A 25,752-nucleotide genomic window follows, 5' to 3' on the forward strand; every position below is an offset into this window, starting at 1 on the left:
GAAAAGCAAGTGACAGGGGCGATGGCTGCACAACATTGTTGAGATACTAACGGCACTAAACTGAAGTTTAAAAGAACGAGATGTTTTAGAAATTATCTAAAAATGTATGGGATTAGCACTGTGGCATCAAACTATTGCTTGCTTTTCTTCCAATCCAGTTTCCTGCCAGTATTACCTGGGAGGCAGCGAATGATGCTTAAGGGCTTGGACCCTGCCACCCACATGGGGGACCCAGATGGGATTCTAGACTCATGGCTTTGACCTGACACAGCCCTGCTATTTTAAAAATTTGGGGAGTGAACCAGTATAGGATCGATATCACTCCCTCTCTTTTTCTCTTCTATACAAATGAAAATTAGGCTTTAAAATGATATGAAATATATATATATATAATTATATATATATATATAATTTTTTTCCTGGGACCTTTCTTCACACACCTGTACCTGCCAAATAACTATTTTATCAATATTAAAATGATGATACACACACACACACACACACACACACACACACACACAGGTCCCAAGAAAAAAATTTAAGCCACAAACAGACACAGTAACCATTTCAAGAAGCATAAGGAACCTGGAGAAAAACAAATAGGAGAAGCAATTAGGAAGGAACACAGCACAGAAAAGCAGAACCGACTAGTAAGCCTGCGAGCCAGGGACAAACACCATCATCCAACAAAATCAGGAAAAGGCTTCGGCCAAATAAGACATGTTTTCATCACCACTGGCTAATAAAGAGGTTATTCCATAAGGAACAGCCACTCCCTAGCAATTCTCACCTGTGTCCCTCTCCACTGTCTGCAACCTCCAGAGCAAAACCTGACGAGGTCTCCTGATGTAAGCGGTGTCCAACGCCCACCTCTTTCCTACAAAGCAACTGCCTCAGTCTTGTGAAGCATGCGTGGACCAGGCAGTTTGCCCTTGGACACAGCCCACTGTCCATGCTCGGCCGGCACTCGGCACTGCCCACAAAGCCAGGTGGTCCAGCTCATCACGTCCCCAGTCCCGTCTGGCTCCTCCAACCAAGCCCCGGCGGCAGTGAAGAGTGTCCCACTGCTCCCATCAACAAAGCTCTCTGACGCCTCTCCTGCCCAACACCTTCCTCCATGGCGCCCTCATCACTCTCTACCCCAGCATCCAGATGCCGCCTCTGTGCTGGTGGCCACTGGCTGGACTCGAGGGGGCAGCTCAGTAAACACCCGTTCCCCTTGGTTGATCTCCCTGAACACTCATATCCCTCAGGTCGCGCTCCATCCATCCACGTGAAGAGAGTCTAAGAAAATATTCACTGTGATTTCTCAGAAAGATGGGTTGTGATCACACTGCCGGGGAAGCTGGGTGCCAGGTACAGAGGGGTCCAATCTACCACCTCCATCCGTTGTCAATGGATTCAAACATTTTCCAAAATCAATTTTTGAAAACCAAGACAGTCTCACAGATATATGGGTGCAGGAAGGCAGTCTGAAGTTGCCGTTCGTCGTAGATGCCTTGTGGAGAGAGGAGAATGCAGTAGACAGTATTATGAGCTCATACCCTGGATTTTGTTGTCAAAAAACACATATGCGGTTTGGTCTCCTTGAATTTTCTTCCATTCAATCCTGGGGTCATTTGTCTGCGAATCAGTAATGATACAAGACAGTTCCACACCTAATGAGCAAAAAGGGGACAAAAGAACTCTGAATGTGGAGCCACTCGTAGTGTCCTCTTCGCTGGCATACACAGACTCTGTAAACTGTATCAGGTTGAAAAGAGATTATTCACACAAATTATAAACCTAGCCATCTCTACACTTTTCAGAAAGATGAGTTTTTGCTAGAAAAATAATTAGTAAGACTTTTGCCACATAAAGTGTACCCTTCCTTAAATACCCTACTTTTATACAAGCAGTCCTCTCCTGTCTGCAGTTCCTGTTGCTTTCAATCACCTGTAGTTCATAAGTCACAAATGGGTAATTCCAGAAATACCCAAGTTGCAACTTGGAAGCTGCTACTGTTCTGAGCCATGTGATGAGATCTCTGCCTCACTCTGCGCAGCCTGTGAACCAGCTCTTGTCTGGCGTAATCTGCTCCGATCCAATCCTTGGTCACTTAGCAGCTGTCATGGCTATCAGTTGGACTGCTGTGGGTAACGCTGCACTCCCCACGCAGAGGCCCCACGCCACATCGCAGCGGCTGTGTCACGTGCTCCGCTTGCCTCCTCACAGATCTCACAACAAGATGGGTGAGTGGAGAGAGAGAGGCAAAGATCAGAAAACTTTCTTACAATTGTTATGTTATTATTGATATCAGTCTCTTAGTGGGCCTAATTTTATGAGAGCAATGCTATCACAGCTACAGGGAAAAAGGCGTGGTGGTACAGAGGGGTCTGTCCATGCTGGATTCAAGCGTTCCACTGGGGTCTTAGAACAAATCCCACACAGATCCTAAGTCACTACTGGGTAAGAAGTTTCTCCGTTGCACACACACAAATCCACAAAGGAATCATTAGTTCAGCAAGTATAACCATGAAGAGCTCGCTGCTGGCCCAGGATGGGAAGGATGCTCTCTCCACACGCATGCGCGGTTAGGAGCTGCTCCTTCCAGTACAGAAACGCGCTGTGTGTGGAGTCTGCTGTGAGACCTCCACATGCCCGCCCAGTGTGCCCCTTCTCCTCACCATCTCTCCTGCACTTACTCTCATATTCTTGCACCACTGGGTTTCGGTTGCTGGATTTGAGATTCACAGCTTCTATCAAGCAGCCTGAAAGGAAAAAAAAAAAAAAAGCCAAGTACAATCAGACGCCATGCATCTAACACAAGGGAGAAGCTCTAGAGCGAGGTCGGTTCTTTTCCTCCCACGTAGGGAAATGCTATATTTCCAACAAGCATGGGGGAACAGCAAGCTGCCAGCCTGTCTCTCGGGATGGCCTTCCCTGGGAGGAACCGAGAGGGAAAACAGAGTTCTTAGAATTCACGCCCCTCAGTCCCAGAGCCCAACCTTGTCCAGTAGCTGGGAGCGCATCAGTCACTGTTGCTTCCGACAGTAGTTCCGTGCCCTTCTTCTCTCCCTCATAACAGCCATGTACATACCCGTCTATTACACACGTCGTACTTGTTCCACTCTTTTCTGTTCTTTGTCTTGGGAAGTTCGTGCTTCCACACAAATAAGGAAGTTGAGGAGAAGCCTTACATTCGCAAGAGACCACAGAACAGATATTCAGCAGTGGGGGGGCTGGGCTGATCCAACCAAACAGTGGAAATAACAGAGTTGGCAGCAACACACGGACTAGAGCAAATAAAGATGGGCAGGCCAGTAAAGCCAACAGAGTGTCTGTTCAAAGTCAAGTCTTCACAAAGGCAACTGAGATATATAACTATCTGACATTCCAAGTTCAAAGCAGGGCCCGGTGCGATGGCCTAGTAGCTAAACCCTCGCTTTCCATGCACCAGGATTCCAAAAGGACACTGATTCATGTCCTGGCTGCTCCGTTTCCCATCCAGCTTCTTACTTGTGGCCTGGGAAAGCAGTGGAGGACAGCTCAAAAGCCTGGGACCCTGCATACACGTGGGAGACCTGGTAGAAGTTCCTGGCTCCTGGCTTCAGATCAGCTCAGCCCCAGCAGCTGTGGCCACTTGGGGAATGGACCAGCAGATCGAAGAGCTCTCTCTCTCTAGCTCGCTCTCTCTCTCTCTCTCTCTCTCTCTCTCTCTCTGTGAATTTGCCTTTCCAATAAAAATAAATAAATCCTAAGGGGAAAAAAAAAGAAAAGGCCAAAGTAAACTAAGCCAATTTGATCCTCTTTTACAAGATTTATTTGTGGACCCACAGCAGTAGCCTACTGGCTAAAGTCTTTGCCTTGCATGTGTTGGGATCCCATATGTGCACTGTTTAGTGTCGCAGCTGCTTCACTTCCTTCCAGCTTCCTGCTGGTGGCCTGGGAATCCATGTGGAAGACCCACAAGAAGCTCCTGGCTCCCAGCCTTGGATTGGCTCAGCTCTGGCCGTTGTGGCCACTTGGGGAGTGAACCAGCAGGTAGAAGATCTTTCTGTGTCTCCTTTCTATAAATCTGACTTTCCAATAAAAATAAGTAAATCTTTAAAAAAAAAAAAAGGATTTGCTATGTGCATATGTGTCTGTCTGTATGTGTGTGTGTGTGTGAGAGAGAGAGAGAGAGAAAGAAAGATTTTCCATCATCTGATTCACTTTCCAAACCAAGGCAATGGTCAGTGGGGGGCCATGCTTAAGCCAGGAGCCAGAAGCTAGGGGCTTGTTCCAGGTCCCCCATGCAGGGGTGGCTGGACCCAAGCAGAGAGCAGATGGAAAGTGGAACAACTGGTACACGAAGCAGCACCCATACGGGAAGGCTACAACACTGACCCTCGCCTGTTTCGTATCATCTGAAAGAAGCTCCCAGTCCCAGATAACAGAAACCGCCCTTTTCCTTCTCTGCCCTGTGCCTTGTTGTGACTGAAGCCTTGGCCTGACCTGCCCCCTCTCCTAGAAAAGTTTCACAAACAACTTTCTATGTCAATCCTAAGAGACAAAATGTCCTAGCAAGATACACGCATAGAGAACCACTTCAAGACAAAAGGAAGATCCAGCTTGCATGATTATCTGTAATAGCTGAGTCAAGGTCTGAAAGAGCCCAAGGCGAGTGTCTTCTAAAAATTCTCAATCTATTGCAAAACAATGGTTAACTGTCTAAGTATTCCTGAATTACTTGCCCATCCCTAACAGCATACTGGGTTACTGTAAATTTAGTAATAGCTATGAAAGAATGGTTCTATCGGAAACCACGGCCACAAGGTCCACCCTGACAGTCATCACAGGTGACTCAGCTAGAGTACCATCTGTGCCCAGGGACAGGAGACTGGCATCACTAGCTAGGAAATGGGTCAGAGAGCCAATGTGAAGTGCTGGCTGCCTACGCATCACTGTACACACACCAACACTGTACACGAACCAACACTCACACCGAGATCACCTTCGGAGTGAGCAAAGCATTATCCAACCCATTTAGCCGCATGTGTATCTTGGCCTATGAATCAGACGTTAAGCTCTGAGAACTCAGCACACAGCAATTTTTATTTTGTACCTGTTAGGTACCACACCCCGGTTTATACATAAAGCAATGATAAATGAATCAAACATAAAAATCCAGTGAGTCACAGAGCTTGAATTTTAGTGCCAAAAACAAAAACCCTGGTACCACATTTATCATCTTTATCTTCATATCTGATCGGAAAATTTCCTATGGATGGTGCATCCGTGCAACCATTAAGACTATGTGGATATGCCTTCATTCCTCATCAGAGAGCCTGGGTTTCGAGTTCAGCTCCATTTTTTATTATGGATTTCCTTTTCCTGTGCACCTTGAGAGGCTCAAGTACTTGGGTCCCTGCCACTCACCTGAAGCTGGGGAGGGAACCAACAGATAGAAGAATCCTATCGCTATTTCAAATGCGTAAGACTAGAAATACGAGCCAGCCATTCATTTGGAGAATGAACAGCAAATGAGAACCCTTCCTTCCTATTTATTGCTCTGCTTGATTAATTAATTAATTAGTCTTTTTTAAAAGATTTTATTTTTACTGGAAAGTCAGATATACAGAGAGGAGGAGAGACAGAGAGGCAGATCTTTCATTCAATGATTCGCTCCCCAAGTGGCTTCAACGGCCGAAGCTGAGCTGATCCGAAGCCAGGAGCCCCTTTTGGGTCTCACACGTGGGTGCAGGGTCCCAAGGCTTTGGGCTATCATTGACTGCTTTCCCAGGCCACAAGCAGGGAGCTGGATGGGAACTGGGATCACTGGGATCAGAACTGGTGCCAATATGAGACCCCAGGGTGTGCAAGGTGAGGACTAATTTAGCTGCTAGGCCACCGCACCAGGCCCAAGTAATAAATCTTAGAAACAACACTCTGAAGAAACCATGGAAGGAATTTCCATGATACTGTATTCAGCAATGAATTTTTGGATATAACACTAAAAGTATAGACACCAAACTAAAAATAGGTAAACTGAATTTCATCAAGAAACTTTAAGATATGATTTAATGGACACTATCCAGGAAATGGACAGATAACCCACAAAAAATGAGAAAAAAAGATTTGTAAAACACTTATACATAAGAGATTAATACCTAGAATATATAAATAACTCCTACAACTAACCAACCAAAAAACAAGCTGCTAGATTCAAAATGAGCAAAGGAGAGTCCTCCAAAGAAAGCGCACAAATGGCCATTAGCACGTGCAGATAGCTCCACTTTACTAGCTAGCAGAAAAATGATATCAAAACTACAATACAATGGCTAAATTCCTTGCGTTCCATGTACCCGATCCCATATGGGTGCCAGTTCATATCCATTTCCCATCCAGCTCCCTGCCTGTGGCTGGCAAAAGCAGTCGAGGACAGCCCAAATCCTAGGGACCGTACACTCATGTGGGAGACAGAGAAGAAGCTCCTGGCTCCTGGCTTTGGATCGGCTCAGCAGCCACTTGCGGAGTGACTCACTGGGCAGAAGATCTTGTCTCACCTCTCTGTAAATCTGACTTTCCAATAAAAATAAATAAATCTTAAAAAAAAAAAAAAAGATGGGGACCCGGCAGCATGGCCTAGCAGCTAAATTAGCCTAGAATGCTGGGATCCCATATGGGTGCTAGTTCTAATACCGGCAGCCCCACTTCCCATCCAGCTCCCTGCTTGTGGCCTGGGAAAGCAGTCCAGGACAACCCAAAGCTTTGGGATCCTGCACCCATGTGAGATACCAGGAAGAGGTTCCTGGTTCCCAGCTTCAGATCAGCACAGCACCGGCCGTTGCACTCACTTGGGGAGTGAACCATCGGACAGAAGATCTTCTCTGTCTCTCCTCCTCTAATAAATAAGTCTTAAAAAAAAAAAAAGATAGCACTAGCACCCAGTAGAATAGTTACTATTCTTAAAAACAGAAACCCCCCTGCATTGTTGAGGCTCTGGAGCATTCAGAACGCTCACGCACTGCCAGCAGGAATGTAATTTGGCACAATCACTACATCTGCCTAAGTGTCTCCATTCCTCAAAAAATTAAACTGCAGGGGCCAATTTTGTGGCACAGTAGGCTAAGCTAACACCTGCAGGGCCAACATCCCACATGGGTTCTGGTTCACGTTCCAGCTGCTCCATTTCCAATCCAGATCCCTGCTTGTAGCTTGGGAAAGCAGCAGAGGATGACTCGAGTCCTTGGGACCCAACACCCGTGTGGCCTGGGAAAGCAGTCGAGGATGGCCCAAAGCCTTGAGACCCAACACTGCTGGTCTTAGACCAGCCCAGCTCCAGCTGTTGTGGCAGTTTAGGGAAGGAACCAGCAAATGAAAGATCTCTCTCTCTCTTTCTTCTCTAACTTTGCATTTCAAATAAAAACACAATAAATCTTTTTTTTTTAAGCTAAACAGACTTATTATAAGAGTTATGCCAGCATACATATGCCTAAGAACTGAAAACAAAAATTCTAATAGGTACAGATAGAAGTACCACAATGTTGCAAGAAGCACCCCAACATCTGTTATAAATGAACCGAAACAGTATGGCACAGTCACATGCTTACAGTGCAATACTATTCAGCTGCAACAGGGGGTACATTCTGACACACACTACAGCGCAGATGAAACTCAGGGACATAAATCAGACACAAAAAAATCAAGTGTAAGGGCTCACTTATGTGAGGCTCCTAGAACAGGCCAGTACAAGTTGGCAGGGAGAAATGTGGCGTCATTGTTTAACGGATACAGTTTTCATTTAGGAAGATGCCAAGTTCCAGAAATGAGAAGCGATGCTCGTTGTGAATGTTAACACCACTGAACTATATACCTTAAAATGATTTAAATGGTAACTTTATCAGAATTTAAACTTTGTGACATAATGACAGCACCCAAGGGAGGCAAAGAGGCAGAAAAATGGTCATCACTCACATAGCTTATACACAGAAAGCAGAGAGAAGAAAAAAGGGGCACACCTTTGCAGAAAGCATTTATAGGGGCAATTTTTATGGTACATCTAGGTGATGTCCCTGAGCTTTAGGCTCTAGACCGCAAAATAAAACGAGTGGTGCCACCAAAACTTGCTGTGAAAATTAAGGATACAGTCCACTAGGGGAAAAATTTTTTAATATGTATCACTGGAGCTGGTATTGCGCACAGCCGTTGGGCCACCACCTGCTAGGCTACCATCCCATATAAGCACCACTTCAACTCCTGGCTGCTCTGCTTCTGATCCAGCTCCCTGCACATGTGCCAGGGGAAGGCAGTGCAGGAGGGTCCCACTCCTTAGGCCCCTGCTCCCACAGAGCAGACCCTGGATCCTGGCTACCGCCTGACCAACCCTGGCCATGTGGCTTTTGGGGAGTGTAGGGCTTAGGATGAAAGACTCCCTCTCTCTCTCACTCAGCTTCTCAAATAAATAATAAACCTTTTTTTAAAAAGATCTGTTTGGGTGGCAGAGGGCAGAGGAAATGGATCTTCCATCCACTGGTTCACTGCCCAGATGGCCATCCTGGGCCAGGCACTGCGGTCTGGCAGTTGGGGCCAGCTATCTCCGACTTCCCTGTAGCACTTGACTCACCTGCTGGGAGCCACCATCTTTGGCCCAGCAGTTACCACAGCTCCAGCTGTTTAGATTCACTCATACACAGTTTTAAGAACAGAAAAAATGGGTCTGGTGCAGTAGCCTAGTGGCTAAAGTCCTTGCCTTTCACACTCTGGGATCCCATTATGGGAGCCAGTTCTTTTTGTTCTTTTGTTTTGTTTTTTGAATACTATTTTTTTTACTTCTTTTTATTATTATCATTTTATGATACAGTTCCATAAGACCTGGGATTTCCCTTATCCCCTTCTCCAATTCCCCCTCCACTGAGTTCCCCTATATCATTACTAAAGTGTAGTTCTTCATACACAGTCATATGTCCATCATTGCGGGCATGGAGAGTGGCAGAGTGTCCAACATCCTATTGTCAAGATATAGATCCCAGTGGCCCTGCTTTCCATCCAGCTCTCTGCTTGTGGCCTGGGAAAGCAGTCAAGGATGACCCAAAGCCTTGGGACCCTGCACTCATGTGGGAGACAGAGAAGAAGCTCCAGGATCCTGGCTTCAGATCGGCTCAGCTCTGGCAATTGCAGCCACTTGGGGAGTGAACCACCAGGCAGAAGATATTCCTCCCTGTCTCTCCTCTTCTCTGTAAATCTGAATTTCCAATAAAAATAAATACATCTTAAAAAAAAAAAAAGAACAGAAATCCATTTTTTTTCTCTTGTCTTTCTCTTTGCTTCCAGTTTTAGAAGTTTCTGTTGAGATATTCTCTGACATCTGTGTTCAGTTGACCTACAGGGTTTAAAGACATTTTTCATTTCTGTTATATTTTGTAATATTTAGCATTTTTAATCCTTTCTTCGAGGTTCCAGTTTTCTGCTTGTTTTGTCCATCTGTTCTTCTCTGCTGTCCACCTTTCCCATTAGAATTTTTAAGCACATGACACACAGTTCTTTTAAATCCCTATTCTGATCAGGTAAACATCTCCGCCACAGCAGAATTCCAATGCCAGCTGTCTCCTCAACTATGCATTCTGCCTTTTAGCATGCACCGTAACTTTTGGTGTCAAGCCAGATATAATTTATTGGAAGGAAATGTGCCTTCAGTTTTGTGCCGGGAAGGCGTGTGGAGCGGGCAGAGAGGTCTACAGCACCGTAATTAGGCCTCAAGCATTTAGGGATCCTGTGCTTCTGTATGACTTTCTGGTCCCCATGCCTACAGTCCTACGCTGGACAAGATGGCTAGAGGAAGATAGGTTGAGGTATTTTCCTTTCTCTAGGCTAGTTGGGTTCTAATGAAATCCTGGGAGGTTAGGCTCCAGTAAGACAGTTTCTCCTTGGGTGAACTTTGCCAAGAAAAGGACGCTCTAAGAAAGACCTAGGAAATGCAATCCCACTGGCACCTTTATCTAGATCTTTCAGCCTCCAAAACCATGAGGAACTGAATTATTTTTAACTCATGGGCTTGTGCTATTTAATCATGACACTCTAGACAACTTTTAAATGAAAAGAAAAGGAAAACGAGACATAAAAATGACGATTCCTGACCTTTACAACATACCCCAAAATTGTACATTTCTGAGCATCAGAATATGTTCAGGTTGATGGCTGACAAAGCTGTTTATCTATGCACCATGATTTTCAACTGTGTCTGGGCAACAGATAAGCTCTCAAGGTACAGGATCTGGGTCTGTCCCAGGAGGGCTGTCTGCACTGAGCAGAGATAAAACCCCATGGACTAGCTGTCCCAGGACCCTAAGAAGACTGGACCTCAGACTGGTGTGCTGTCAAGCTGATGATAAATAAAAACACAGCAGCTCCAGTGTTGAGGTTGAACCACTCCTCCCTGCCCTTCCCCACTTTAAAAACAGAAAAGAGACTTTTTAAAATTTTTGTCTGAAAGACAGATCGACAGAGAGGAGAAACAGAAAGATCTTCCATCTGCTGGTTCACTCCCCAAATGGCTGCAACAGCCAGAACCTAGCCGATCCGAAGCCTTGAACCAGAAGCTACTTCTGGATCTCCCAAAACCCAAAAGGCCTTGATTTTATTTTTACAACCAAAAGAGGAAAAACTCAGAGTAGCACTGTGCCAGGGCAGGCCAGGCTGCAACATGCAAAGCTGGCATGCCATATGTCAGTATCAGTTCAGGCCGCTCTGCCTCTGACCCACCTTCCTGCTAATGCTCCTGGGGAGGCCATGGAAGACGGCCCAAGCACTGGAGCACCTGGCACCCAGGGCTGAGATTAAGATGCGGTTCCTGGGTCTCGGTTTCAGCCTGGGCCAGACCTGGATTTTGTGGTCATCTGCACAAGGAGCCAGCAGACAGAAGATCTCTCTTACTCTTCTTTCTATGTTTTCCCCTCTGTCACTCTTCCTTTCATATAAATAACTTAAGGAAAGAAAGAAGAAAGGAAATCACTATTGGATGCATTGAGATTCAACAAGACAAGTTAGGGGAGCCAGGAGCTGCAGCCAGGGAGGGCAAAGGCCGTGGTGGGAGACCAGGCCCCTGTCACAAGCCTCACCTACCTGGCTTGTTTCTCCCTGTGGCTTTCTTAACATTATCATAGAAGCAGCAATGACCACACCATTCTCCATTGGTTCTACTGATTTCAAAGGAATTAAACCAGCTCAGTATTTGCAGAAACATCAAGTTCTGAAATGGCTTACTCTAATGGCCTACTTTCCCCTTCCCGCACTCAGGGCTATGAGAGATACCACAATTCCAGGGGAAGGGAGGAAGTGAAGAGGATTCAGATACATTCCTTAGGATCACTCTGCAAAAACCGGCAGGTGGTATGTCCACCTTACACATGATGATGTGGTTAACTCTAGTCCCCAACTGAGGAAGCTAGCAGTCCAGGCTGTGTCCTTAGACTCCAAGACCGCTATTTTTCCCATTAACGCCTGCAATGCTTTGTTCTCTGTTGCTCAAGGAGAGATGAACTAAAGATTGTGTTGGTTGTATCCTATTAAGATTTATTTATTTGAAAGACAGAGTCACAGAGAAAAAGCAAGGGAGAATGTCTGTATCCACTGGATCACTCCCCAGATGGTCACAACAGGTCTGAGCCAGGGCAAAGCCAAGAAGCCTGCACTCCCATAACGTGTGGCACTGGGCTATCCTCCGCTGGGTCAGAAGCACTGCAGGTGCTGGCCTGGCCACAACCCCGGTTTGGGGCTGTGTCATGCACTGTCTGCTTGCTTGACAAGAAGTAAGACAATAAAGATTTTTTCCTCTATAATATAACCACTTGTTTCCTAAATGCTCAATAACGCTAAAAGCAAGACTATCCCACAGTGCACCAAAGCTGGTGACCTCCATCACAATAAAAGGAAGAGAGAAAAGGAGAAAGAGAAGCAGGAAGGGAAGCTGAAAGATGGAAGAGAGGGGGAGGAGAAAGTTACTGCTGCTACCTGAAAACCAGAGCTAGGCACTGAACAGATTATGAAATCCCCAAGGATTTGGGAAAGAAGAAACAAAATCAGGATATAGAAAGATTACATGCAAAAAAAAAAAAAGATTCACTTGCAAATGCATGTCTCATGTCCTCATGCCATAAACAGCATCCGGCATCCAGTTTTCTACACAGGAATGACCTGACCAAATAGCTGTCCTTGCTCCCCTAGCTCAGGCACACATCGCCCCAGTCAGGTCGATCTGCAGGCACACAGCCACACAGCAGTGTGCACTTGTGTGTGCCCACGGCTGAGCAAAACCAATCATGAGATGCAGCAAAAAGGCACTGCTGTGTGAAGGATTCTCGCTTAGAATGCTGCCTTGAGCTTGCGGAAAATGGGGACTCCACCAGATAAAGAGCACAGGCCCTTTCCAGGGAGCTTTACCTCTCAGCTCGCACAGACAGATGAAAGAGTCATGCATATAAATGAATCTGCAGGGCACTGCAGCATGGGCCGTACCGAAGATAACAAAGAGAGCTGACAGTTAGGGAGCACAGTATGGCCATTCATCCGCACATGAGTCAGCACCCTGGAGCAGCAGCCTTTCGCTCATGCAGTTAGGGAGCTCGAGCAGAGCAAGCAGACCCTCGGGTCAACTCGCTTCTGTTAGTATTTACTTGAAAAGGCAGAGACAGAAGGACAGACACCTCCGGTCCTCTGGTTCATTCCCCAGATGCCTACAACCAGCAGAGCTGGGCCAGGCCCAAGCCGGGAGCCAGGAATTCAACCCAGGCCTCCACGTAGTTGGCAAAGAGCTAACTGTTTGAACCATAGTTTTTAATCTCATGTGACTAAACAGCTAGGCCCAGCAATCACCAGCTCTCCACCCTATGGAGACTGGTCTACAAGGAAATACTAGGTATTAATTGGTAAGACAGAAGTGGCTTGAGAAAATGTCATTAGACAAACTAGCAGCTACGCAGAATACGCATTTTCACAAATATGAAGCCAGTCAGCAGTACAGGCCAAGGAACAAGCAGAGAGAGGAGTGGACCCTCTGAACTCACAAGGAGCAGTGTTTTGACATGGAGCTAGTGTGTAGTTTCTTGTAGGTCAGCCAACCATCGTGGGGAACAGAACTTCATCTCCAAATGTGACTGTCAACCTGCCAGCAGAATGGATACCCAACATAGAGCCAAAAGGAGCAGAGCGCTGTCCCATCTCCCACCTGCACTCTGACAAGGAATGAAGCCACAGGCAGGAAAAAGTGAGCTCACAGCGCTGCTAGGACCTTAGTGAACTCTATATCCCCCTGAGGACCTTTGGGCTGACTCACCAAACATAACACCAATTCCACTTGCTGGCAAGAACTACTGTGCACCCACATTCCAGACAGGGGATCAGATTCCACAGAGGCGACTGACTGTGAGCATCATGCAAAGCAAGCCCAAAGTCCATAATGATCTGTCTAATAAGGAGCAGATTTAAAATCTACCCAGAACTAAAACGGGCAGCTACAAACAGAGGTGAGGAACTAAAAGGAAGACGTGAGTCAGACCCCACAGCCTAAGCGCATGTCCCATTGTTCTCAAAAACCACTTCTTAGATGACTTGGCCAAGGAACTGCTCCAAACAACAGGCCTGTGACATGATGTGCAGCTGGCACTGTCACCTTCACACAGCATCCCTTCCTTCCAGGGAAGAGGTGGAGCTGAGCCGTTCAAGGGCAGCAGGAGCCGGCAGATGGGAATGATAAGGCCAGAGAGGAAATCCCGACGTGCCGGCCTTCACAATGCCCCCTCCTCCAGTCCACAGGCTGCTCCAAGTATTCCCTGGAGCTGTTCTTTGTTTTTCCTTCCCTTTCCTAATCTGGAACACTTTTACCAACTGTGGAACACTGCCGTTTATTTCAGCTTTCCGGAATTCTGCCAGCGGCTGAGGCTCTCATACCAGACCAATTACACGCTGATCACTTCTCTTGCTTGATTCCTAACCACAGAGCACACATCCCCAATTCTGATTTAGGCTCAGAAAGGGCTGAGTCTGTATTTTTCTTTCCGAAGTCTCCCAGATTACAACATGCATCCCATTTGGAGTGTCCTAAGTCATTCATTCTGTGACGGCCAGACTCCCAATCTTAAGATACATGCACAGAAACACAGCCCCAACACTGAGCATCCCCGCTTCCTGTACTGTTACGAAGAATGACTGGCCATGAAACGCTCTCAGGATCCCAGGCAAAAAAAGAACACAAAATATCAAAATCAAAATAAACCGAACAGATGTTGAGGTAGCGTAACCGCCTGATTCAGTAGAGGTTGGCTTATTTTGATGGATTTTCCTCAAAGCTTTGGCACACGAATGTGTGCACCCTGAAGCAGAGGAAAGGACTCACAAACACTGCACGCTAAAACTGCCAGCTTGATGCACTTCCTCAGATGAAGATCACAACACGCAAACCACCTGCCTCCCTCTCCTGTGAGAGCAGAACGCAGCGGCACATCAGAATAGGCTGCGGACTCCTGAAGAGCGCTGAGCAATGAGATCGAGGGACTGCTGTCTGCACCCCCGGGCTTACTGTTCAACTGCCAGGACAGCTAAAGGGAAGAGGGACAAGGCAATAGCTGTGTTAGTTTTCCACAAAAAAAAACTAAATTGAGAGAATATTTAAACATTACCATAAAGCAAGAGCTCTTTTAGAAAATGTTTCCACTCCAAGTCAAAGTGTCGTTCCTTAAGTCGTTTATGTATGTCTGGCTGCTGAAGAGTTATATTTAGCCTTCTGGCACCCTGTCCAGTTTCTCCCCCTGGGCAGGACTCGCGCAGCATGGGTGCACGTCAGCAGGCATCACTGGGAGACTGCACTGGGCCACCGGGCCAATCTAAACATAAGGCAGCAACATGGGCTTTCCAACAGAGCACGGCTACACATCCCTTCTCCAAAGCAGACCCCTTCTGTATGCTTGCTGAGCAATATTCATCTGACACAAGGCAATACCTCATCAAACTGCACGTTTTCAACCACATCTCAGTTCATTAATCTTTTTTTAAAGATTTTTATTTATTTATTTATTTTTATTTATTTTTTAGGCGGTGTGGCCTAGTGGCTGGTTCTAATCCTGGCTGCTCCACTTCCCATCCAGCTCCCTGCTTGTGGCCTGGGAAAGCAGTCGAGGACGGCCCAAAGCGTTGGGACCCTGCACCCGCGTGGGAGACCTGGAAGAGGCTCCAGGATCTTAGCTTCAGATCGGTTCACCTCTGGCTGTTGTGACCATTTGAGTAATGAATCATCAGATGGAAGATCTTCCTCTCTGTCTCTCCGTCTCTCTGTATATCTGACTTTGCAATAAAAATAAATCTTAAAAAAAAATTAAGTACAATATATTATGAAAGTTTGGATAAATTTTGATGTGATGGTTAACTTTCAGTGTCAACTTGCAGGATGTGTATGGATAACATTAAATCTGAATTTGGCCTATGACAGGCTGCCCTCCACAATGTGGGAGCCTTAACAGAACAGAAAACAGCCTCTCCCCATGAGAAGCGGATGCTCAGCCATATTGGTAACTCACAAACCTTCAAAATGACATAATCCCATCCTTTATACCAAGTCTTCTCTTCCACTAGCTCGGCTTCCCTGGACAACATGGATGTACTAATACTACACTTACGGTATTTCGTGGCAGAAAAATCCACACCATTTCACAGTATAAATACTGAGAACTTACATGGCACCAATCCCACTCCGAGAGTTAGCAGTATCGTGGAATATTTCAGCTTTAAGCTAGCAGGAAAACATCAGAAAAAAAAGGCTCCTTCTCCGAGTACACTATCCTGTAGTTTCTACTTGATTCTACTGTCTGAAACCCAGACCAGGAGATATTTCTTAGGCATGAATCTGATTAAACCATACAGAGAACACCAGACTGAAATTCCATCTAGCACTCACCGTAGCCAAAAGTGTTTATCAGGGTGGCTGAGTTGAAAGGAGCAATATGCATCCGCCTGCCATGTCTAAGACAGACTGAAGGACCTCACGCAGGAAGTTATCATAAGGATATCCTACAGAAGTGACTGTCATGTCAATGGAAGTTAGAGAAACCCAAAAGGGGAAAAAATATAGCTAGCTCTTACATGCTTTCTCAGTACCCGATGCATTCAACTATCCGAAGTACAGGTAAATGATCCTAAATTAGTGGCTGGGGAAGGAAGGGGTCGTGACAGGTAGGGGTGAAGGCATCAGACAGAACGGAGGGGCTAGATGGAAATAGGCAGGTGGGAAACGGAGTAAAGGGAGGAGGAGGGAGCCGAACGACCCAGTGTGACTGTAATCCCACAATACTGTCCCAGCTTTTTCCCACGATTCAGGATATCCATGCAATAGGAGTAACATTCACCTTTACTCAACATTGGCTTAGCTCTTCTCTCCAATAAATAAGCAACCAGTTACATAAACGCTTGATGGAAAAGTGTACCATCTTTGCATGAACCTAGCACTGTTACTTTTTGTAACCAGAGCCCAATCAGACCGAGTGTAAAATATTTTGCGCTCTAAAGCACAGATAAACAACATAAAATTCTTCTGTCTGTTGCCATGAGACTCATCTCAGAGGTACTGAGGCATGACAAATGTGTATGACTAAACACAGAACATGTGTCAAGGGATATCTTGTTCTGTAAAACGCCTCATCTGGAAATACATTATCACTAACACTTGCCCAGAGCACAAAACCTCGGCATGAATATAACTCTTCTATTTGAGCCAGTCCTGTAAAAACTATTTTGCATAGGATTACAGATTCTGGTATCTGAATTCCAAGAGAGGCTTACGTGCGCTCAGACATGGAAGAGAACAATTCAGAGCGGCACCTGTAGACCAACTGTGAACACACTGGAAACATCCACGCAGTTTCTCCTTTCCAGGACTCACTCTTCCGACTCCGTGGTCCTCGGAAGAGGCCTTCACTGTCAGCATGCCAGGCACTGCGCATCACCCTACGTTAGAACACGAACTCCTGAGCCACATCAGGGCCTCCAGACTCAGAAACAAAAAGGAACTGCACCAATCACCTTTCAGGAGATAGTGTCCCCTAACACATCAACAAGAAGAAATATGGTCAAACGAAAAACCTATTAACAGAAACATAGCTCTACCTCTTCCCGTAACAACCACTAGGCCATACACTCATAAAGAAGTAATTTTTAAAAATTATTTATTTATCTGAAAAGCAGAGTGACAGAGAGATCCACTGATTCAATTCTCAAATAGCCACAACAGCCAAGACTGAACCAGGCTTAAGCCAGAAGACAAGAACTCAACCGTGGTCTCCCACGTGAGTGGCTTGGGCCCACATACGTGGGTCATCTTCTGCTGCCTTCCCAGGCACAGAAGCAGAGAGCTGGGTTGGAAGCAGGGTAGCCAAATTAAAAAAAAAAAAAACAAACAGGAGGTAGCTTATGAGGGATAAATATTCAATTGACTTCTATTATGAATTAAGACCCAGTTAACTATACACATATTAAATGCATATGTTACATACTGATTATTATTTGTAGTCCACATATGTAAGCATACCAAATAATATAATTAGTACCAATAAATAATTTTAAGATTTCAGAAGGAGCCAGGCAAATTTAACATTAAAATGGGGTAGAGAACTGGTGCTGTGGAATAGCAGCCTGAGGCAACAGCATCCAGTGTGGGTGCCAACTGGAAACTTGGCTGCTCTTTCAACCCAGCTCCCTGCTAATGGACCTAGGAAAGCAGCAGAGGATGACTCAGGTGCTTGGGTCTCTGTACCCACACTGAAGACCTGGAGGGGGCTTGGCATGATAGTCTAATGGCTAAATCATGACCTTGGATACACCAGGATCCCATAAGGGCAACGGTTCATGTCCTCACTGCTCCACTTCCCATCCTGTTCCCTGCTTATGGCATGGGAAAGCAGGGAAGGATGACCCAATGCCTTGGGACCCTGCGTCCCCATGGGAGACCCAGAAGAAGCTCCTTGCTCTTGGTTTCAGATCGGCTCCAGCCATTGAGGCCACCTGGCGAATGGACCAGCAGATGGAAGATCTCTGTCTCTACTTCTCTCTGTAAACCTGCCTTTCCAATAAAAATAAATAAAATCTTTTTTAAAAGAAGAAAAAGATCTGGAGGATGGAGGAAGCTCTTGGTTTTGGATCAGCCCAGCTCCAGCCACTGGGCCATTTGCGGAGGATGGAGGATCTCTCTAAAAACAAGATATAAAAGCTAACTCACGTCATTAATAGATTCAGAGATTCTGAAATATTAATAGTAGCAGGATACGGATAATGACCCTTCACCTACTTTTGACTAACCACTGCATCTGCTGGTTTCCAACTGCTCTAAAAGGATAGGGAAAGCAGAGACAGCTACTTCGAGAGTGAAGTACACTTGGAAAGTCGCATCAGAGACTCATTCTAGGACACAAGGAAAACAAAGTAGTGGCCTTTGAGCCTGATTTCCTTACTACTGATTTCAATTTAACAAGACCTAATGACTAGCTCCAACTTACATAGTTTTCATCTCAAAAACACCATGAAAAAACAATCTTAGCACTTTTCTATGTGCCTTAGTAACAAAAGAGTTTATTTTAATAAATAATTTCACTTTTTAAAAAACCAGAGATACAAAGGGGCTCTATGGTAGAATCTTCAGATGAATTTGACTGTAAATATTTTTCAAAACTTCTAAAACTATACACCTCCAAGAGTGAAACTTTACTGTAAAAATTTCTTTAAAAGTTAGAATGTCCAGCGACCTAAGATGTAATGTAGACTTTATAAATGAAAGTAACTGTATTACAAAATGACATAATCTCACTTAGAGATAAAGGAAAAGGAACTGACATTAAAACGTTGAAAACAGAGCTCTGACAACATACCATAGCGTTATCACAAAAAATTCTTTTCCATTTATTTTTATGTCAAAATCGGATCTGATAGAGATGGAGAAACTCTTTCATCTGCTGGTTCACTCCTCAACTTGCTGCAATGGCCAGAGACGATCTAAACCTGGGGGAAATCCTAACTCCCCCGCGTGTAAAAAGGCCAGGGGCAGAGCACAGAGCTAACAGAGGGCCTTGAAGGTAACACTGGACTCCGCACCATCACCTGAACCCAACCACGCACACACTCAAGTGAACATTCGGGCAACCTCAGCTCGTGCCATTCTGCACAATCCTAAAGGAAACAGGGTTGACCAAACCACAGTGCTGAAAGAAGGAACCCTAGCTCTCCCCCTCCACCATGCAGTTCTCCCCCAACATCTCAAAACTCAGTTTGTGGTCCCTTTCTGAATTTCTTTAGAATGAGATCCTACAACTCTCCAAGGAACAAGGATGAGAATGGGGGAGTCAGAGTGTGGTTAAGGTCACAAAATAAAACTGAAGCTCAGAAAAATGTTTGTTCTCACCTCATATAAATAACAAAACTGGAAATGTTCATGTCCTTTTTACATAATTCCTCTCAATGGGGACAGATTTCTTTTTTTAGCTTCTTCCACAATTTAACAGAATACGCACACAGCAAATGTCAGCCAGCTGTAACGCAAACCCAAAGCATGGACAGCATCCCAACTCCTCGGGGACCTGGAATCCCACTCAGCGGCTTCTCCATTAGGACACAGTCCTTACCCAAATCAAAGGGTTCTTCTACTAAACGCTCGCTCTCAAGCAACAAAATCTGACATTTTCCTCTCTCTAGTCCTCATCTCGTGTCTGACTTTACCTCTTGACAACAGCGATTTTTCAATTTACTACTTTTCGAATGCTTTATTTAGTGGAGCGTTAAGCTTACGGTGATCAAAGAAACTGGAGCATGTTATTGTAAAAATTAAAAGAAGAAAAAAACCAAGGAAAGGAAGAGGCCAGGAGGCAGGATGAACGCATAAGTGGGAGAGTAAAGTTATCATGCTTTCAAATCTGTATGCGTGAAATTTGTCCACCTTGTAAAAACAAATTTTTAAAAACAAACAAACAAAAAAAAAAAAACACCCTCAATGATTCCCAGGACACATCACTTTCTAAAGAACTGAAGGGAAAAAAAAAAACTCATACTTAAGTTTGTATTTAAATAACAATCATTTTGTAAATGATTCACAATTAACTCATCATGACCATCACATAGTAAGCGTGAAATTCATAATTTAAGTTGCTGAACTGTTGAGCTGCTCGTTGTTATCTGAAGAACTGTAAGAACAGAGAAGACATTTCCACAGCACTCAGGCTCTTCACCAGGGCAGGCTGTCTGCAATAAGAACGGTATCTTCTTGAATTACAAGTGCTACACTCAGCAGCTTGCATCCATGCTGACCACTTAAACTATGTACGCTTTAACTCTAGGAGGACATAAAACCTCACTGTGATTCATTCATCTTCTGCTCAACAAATAGTATTTTAAAACTAAGCATCTAACTTTGGGAGCAGTGTAATATAGCGACTGAGAGCTGAAACTCTAACACACCTGATTTGAATTCTACAGCCGCTCTCTTACAGGTGCTTGGGACTTGAACCCCCTAATCAACCTGTTTCCCATCCTTAAAACAAGAACAATTACAGTACTCTCCTTGGAATGTTGCTAAAAATTCAACCAGCTTAGTACCCTATCTGATGCCCTGAAAACAGTCAACCAACATCAGCCACTACTGCTACTTTAGAGAAGTACTTTCTAGACACAAGGGTTTCCACAGTGTACAAAAACCAAGACCGACTTCAAGGAGTTCAATACCGAGAACCGGAGCATAAATGCAGAAAAAGAGTGTGGACTGTAAAGGTGGTCTTCCAAAAGGATGGGAGTCTAGTTTCGGATTTTTAGAATCTGCTATCACCCATTTCATGTTTAACTTCCCCAGGGAGTTTCCTCCCCATCTGCACCATCACCTCACACAGGTTTGGAAAGCTCTCATGATTTGTCTGCCTCACACCTCCTCCTTCACAAGAAAGGTTCTGTGGGTGGAAGGCGCCAAGGCACAGTGCGCGTCACGCACGGAGCAGTCGCTCTTCAGGAGTCAGAGAAGCCCGTCCCCAGCAGAGAAATGTCGTCACTTTAGTGATGATGCCAGAGTCAAGACTGAAATACTGATCTTTTTAAGATTTATTCATTTTTTATTGGAAAGGCAGATACACAGAGAGGAGGAGAGACAGAGAGGAAGATCTTCCATCCAATGATACACTCCCCACGTGAGCCCAAACAACCGCTGCTGCGCCAATCCGGAGCCAGGAGCCAGGAACTTCCTCCGGGTCTCCCATGCAGGTGCAGGGTCCCAAGGCTTTGGGCCGTCCTTGACTGCTTTCCCAGGCCACAAGCAGGGAGCTGGATGGGAAGTGGAGCTGACAGGATTAGAACTGGCACCCATATGGGATCCCGGGATGTTCAAGGCGAGGACTTTAGCCACTAGGCCACGCCGCGGGTTTTTTTTTTTTTTTAAGGGGAAGGGGAACTTAAAGTACTTTTCTAATGAGAACTATGTTGAGAACAATTTGTCAAATTAATATACACTTCCATATTTATATCCATTGAGCAAACACTTCGCTTCAATAAAAGATAACCTATCACTTTCCTACACAGCAAGATCTAACTTTCTTTATAAGAAGTCTAACATTAAAGATAGAAGCCATTTCAAAAAAAAAAAATAGCAAACTTTGAATCATTCATGCATTCAAGATAATATTACTGCTGGATAAAGCAGAAAGTTATGGGGTTAGGTGAAGGGTGGGAGTGATGCAAAGGGCAGAAATCTGGAGAGAAATGCTGGCAGATCAAGCCCAGTAAGACTCTGACTTCCCAAATGCGGCCTGGTTGACCACAGCTGACAAACACTGTTACTCCACGTGTCACCGGCACAGCAGGAGCAAGACATCAAGCGAGAGAATGATTGGAGCAAGACATCACGCGAGAGAATGATCCAAACTGACTCTTCTCACTTAAATCTTCCTCTAAGACCGAAGAACGGAAAACAAACCTAAGAAAATGAAAACTGACTACAACAAAAATGTTGGTATAACTTTGGAACCTGTCCCTAGACCTGCTGTCCCCAGGCCAGAAGCCATTCGCTTAGGATTTCCCTTTAACTCGGTGTTATCTAATCTCGTCCTTCACCGTGCAATCTAGGTGTTCTTCAATGGCAATTTTCTGGAGAGTGATGTAACCCAGAGCTCTGGCGCTAACAGGGAACACCAGTGCCAGCATCAATGCGAAAGGCAGCCGGCAGGAAGCAGAGGGTTTACTGATACATCCTTGCAAGTATCAGCAGGTGGACTCCACCTCGGAAGCTGGCTCGGAGGCACACTGCCTAGTAAAGCCAGCAAGACAAAAGGGAAATATTACTGCTTGTCTAATTCATAGTTCAGTGCACTTTGACAACATCCTTTAGTGATTCAACAAAGGGTATCTCCTCACTACTTTTAGCCATCTTTTTGGAAGCGAGACTGACACACAGTGAAGACAGCTGATCCAACTACAAAGAGAAAGCTTATGGGCCCACTCACCCTGGCAGTAAAGCCTCAAGGACTACTGGTTCTGCCTGCATAAGCAGGATGAGCAAAGCCCTGCACAAGCAGACATAGGGGTACTGTCCACTTCATTCAAGCTAATTTTTCAATTCCCAAATGTCTCCCATGAAAGTTCTAACAAGTTTCATCTGGCTTGGGGGACCATGCTTTTCCCATACATTAGCTCATTTCACTGACACCTCCGTTAATATGGAAGTGCTTTTCGCAGCTTTACCCTCTGGAGTTAGTGTTGCTTGCACTTCTTCCTTAAGCAGCAGCCCATTTGCAACTGAAGATGCTGCATACAGGTGATGTACAGGCATGCACACTACCTGCAGTCAAACAGTGCTTAGCTCTTCTTCCCTGGAAAGCAGGGAACCCAAACACTTAAGTTATCAGTTTTCTCCAAGTCTGCATTAGCAGGAAGTTGGAGTCAGGAGCCAGAACTGGCTATGGAATCCAAAGACTCCAATATAAAATGGGGGTTAAGTGGAACCTCAGTGTTGTTTTCATTTAAATTTTTCTTTTTGCCAGGGAGCTTGAGCATTTTTTTTTCTCATATGTCTGTTAGCCATCTGGATTTGTTCCTTTGAAAGGTGTCTGCTCATTTCCTTCACCCATTTCTTGACTGCTTTGTTTTGTTGCTATGGTTGATCTGGAGTTCTTTGCCTTTCCTGGAAATTAGCCCCTCGTCTCCTGTATAGTGTACAAAGATCTTCTCCCATTCTGTTGGCTGCCTTTTTGCTTCGTTGATTGTTTCCTTTGCTGTACAGAAGCTTCTTAGCTTAATGTAGTCCCGTTTGTTTATTTTGGTCTCGACTTGCTTTGCTTTTGATGATTTTTCTAGGAAGTCAGTGCCTACACTTCTATCTTGCAGAGTATTTCCAACTTTTTCTTCCAGAAATCTGATGATTTTCGGGTGCAGGTTTAAATCTTTTATTCATTTAGATTTGATCTTTGTGTATGGTAAAGGTGTGGATCTCGCTTCTTAGCTCTGCAGGCTACTAGCCAGTTGTCCCAACAGCAATTGTTGAAGAGACCTTCCTCTTTTCCTGGATTGTTTTCTGTTTTCTTGTTGAAGGTTAGATGGCTGTGCGTGTGTGACTTCCCTTTTGGTCTGTTTTACTCCATTGGTCTGCCTCTCTGTGTCTGTACCAGTACCAGGCTGTTTTGATCACCACTGCCCTATAATATGTCTGGAAATCTGGGATTGTGATCCGTCTTGCTAGGTTCTTATTCTTCAGGATGGTTCTGACTATTCGTGGTTTTTTTGTGTTTCCAGATAAACCTTTGTATCATTTTTTTTCCAGCTCTATGAAGAATATTCTTGGTATTTTCATTGGAATTGCACTGAGTGTATATATTGCTTTGGGTAATAAGGAAATTTGGATGATATTGACTCTGCCCATCCAGGAGCATGGTATGATTTTCCACTTTTTGAAGTCTTCTATCTCTTTTCTTAATGTTTTGTGGTTTCCCTCATAGAGCTCTTCCATCTCCTTAGTTGGTTTTATTCCCGGGTATTTGATTTTCTTCTCTGTTATTTTGAAGTCTCAGCATCATCTTAATCACTAAGCCAACCTCCTCTCCCTGGTCCTCACACATTTAGTCTGCACTAAATCTGCAAGCTGTCAACCACAGAGCCCTTAACAATGTTATAGACTCAACAGTAAATTCACAAGGCAAAGAAAGTAACATACACACAGAATTTAAAACTTCTATAATTCAAATTTTAAAAAATCTGAAGATAACACCTTAACATTACTTGTCATGATTTAAGGATCTTACAAAATATTATCATACAACAGCAAAAGTCAAGAAACAATAACCTGCCAAACAACAGGTGGTTACACACAGCAAATGTTCTTTCAAGTAAAATATAATTTTATATTGGTGTTTGTGGAGTCACCATTCCCTGTGATATCTCCACTTCTCTATTAAATAAATTAACAAAATAAATTAACAGCTGCTCCTCAAAGCCAGCACAGCAAAGTACCAACAAGATACAGAAACAGATGTCTCGGGTCTGCCGCAAGAGCGTAGCCTAGTGGCTAGAGTCCTCGCCTTGCACACCCCGGATCCTGTAAGGGCATCGGTTCTAATCCCGGCGGCCCTGCTACCCATCCAGCTCCCTGCTTGCGGCCTGGGAAAGCAGTCAAGGACAGCCCAAAGCCTTGGGACCCTGCACCTGCATGGGAGACCCGGAGGAAGTTCTTGGCTCCTGGCTCCGGATTGGCGCAGCAGCGGTCGTTGCGGTCACTTGGGGAGTGAACCATTGGACAGAAGATCTTCCTCTCTGTCTCTCCTCCTCTCTGTGTATCTGCCTTTCCAAGAAAAATAAATAAATCTTTCAAAAGAAAGAAAGAAAGAAAGAGAGAGAGAGAGAGAGAGAGAAGGAGGAAGGGAGGAAGGGAGGAAGGGAGGAAGGGGAAGAGGAAGGGGAGGGGAGGGGAGGCGTTAATGCTGCCTGCTCCTGAGCACATGATAAAAAGCAAAATGACTAGCACAGCCAATCCAACAGGCAAATGTCTACTGCACACAACACCCGCCGCACAGAGTGAAACCTGTTTCCACAATTCACCCATTTCCCTCTTTCTTACGAGATTCCCTATTCTATGTAAAGTTTCTACTACCAGGGCCCGGCACCATAGCCTAGCTTCCCATTTAGCTCCCTTCTTGTGGCCTGGGTAAGCAGCAGAGGACAGCCCTTGACCTGATACTGTCTTACGCAAACTCAGCTGCCCAGTTCACAGATCCAGGCTCTCACATGCACAGCCTAAGAACCAATCAGAGAATCCAGGCTCTTTTCTCTTCCTGTTACTCCGTCACTTTAGTGTCATCACGCAGATGTAAACCTAGACAATGTTAACAGCTGTACAAGCAATTAATTCAGCAAATAAGATTTACCTACTACGTGCTAATTTTTTTTTAAGAATTGTTTTTATTTTTATTGGAGAGGCAGATGTACAGAGAGAAGGAGAGACAGAGAGGAAGATCTTCCGTCCAATAATTCACTCCCCAAGTGAGTGCAACGGCCAGAGCAGCGCCTATCCGAAGCCAGGAGCCTAGAGCTTCTTTCGGGTCTCCCATGTGGGTACAGGATCCAAAGGCTTTGGGCCTCTTCAGTTGCTTTCCCAGGCCACTAGAGAGGTGCTGGATGGGAAGTGGGGCTGCCGGGATATGAAGCGGTGCCCATATGGGATCCTGGCTCATGCAAGGTGAGGACTTTAGCTCTAGGCTACCTTTCCAGGCTCTGCGTGCTAAATTTTTTTTTTATTGTTAA

At 45.0% G+C, this 25,752-nt stretch overlaps 1 protein-coding gene across 1 annotated transcript in view; it reads right to left on the reverse strand.

The window, feature by feature from the left end:
- JAM3 (junctional adhesion molecule 3) overlaps nucleotides 1-25,752 on the reverse strand; it is a 49,250-nt gene that overhangs the window by 4,633 nt on the left and 18,865 nt on the right. Inside the window, exons 5-6 of the mRNA XM_040992716.1 lie at nucleotides 2,685-2,750; nucleotides 1,545-1,658 (exon numbers count right to left, since the gene is read on the reverse strand). Coding sequence (XP_040848650.1) covers nucleotides 1,545-1,658; nucleotides 2,685-2,750 — 180 coding nt within the window. The remainder of the gene's footprint in view (nucleotides 1-1,544; nucleotides 1,659-2,684; nucleotides 2,751-25,752) is intronic.

This window comes from Ochotona curzoniae, unplaced genomic scaffold (assembly GCF_017591425.1).
Source record: "Ochotona curzoniae isolate NIBS_2020 unplaced genomic scaffold, NIBS_Ocur_1.0 contig_832, whole genome shotgun sequence".
In the NCBI taxonomy this organism is placed as follows: Eukaryota; Metazoa; Chordata; class Mammalia; order Lagomorpha; family Ochotonidae; genus Ochotona; species Ochotona curzoniae.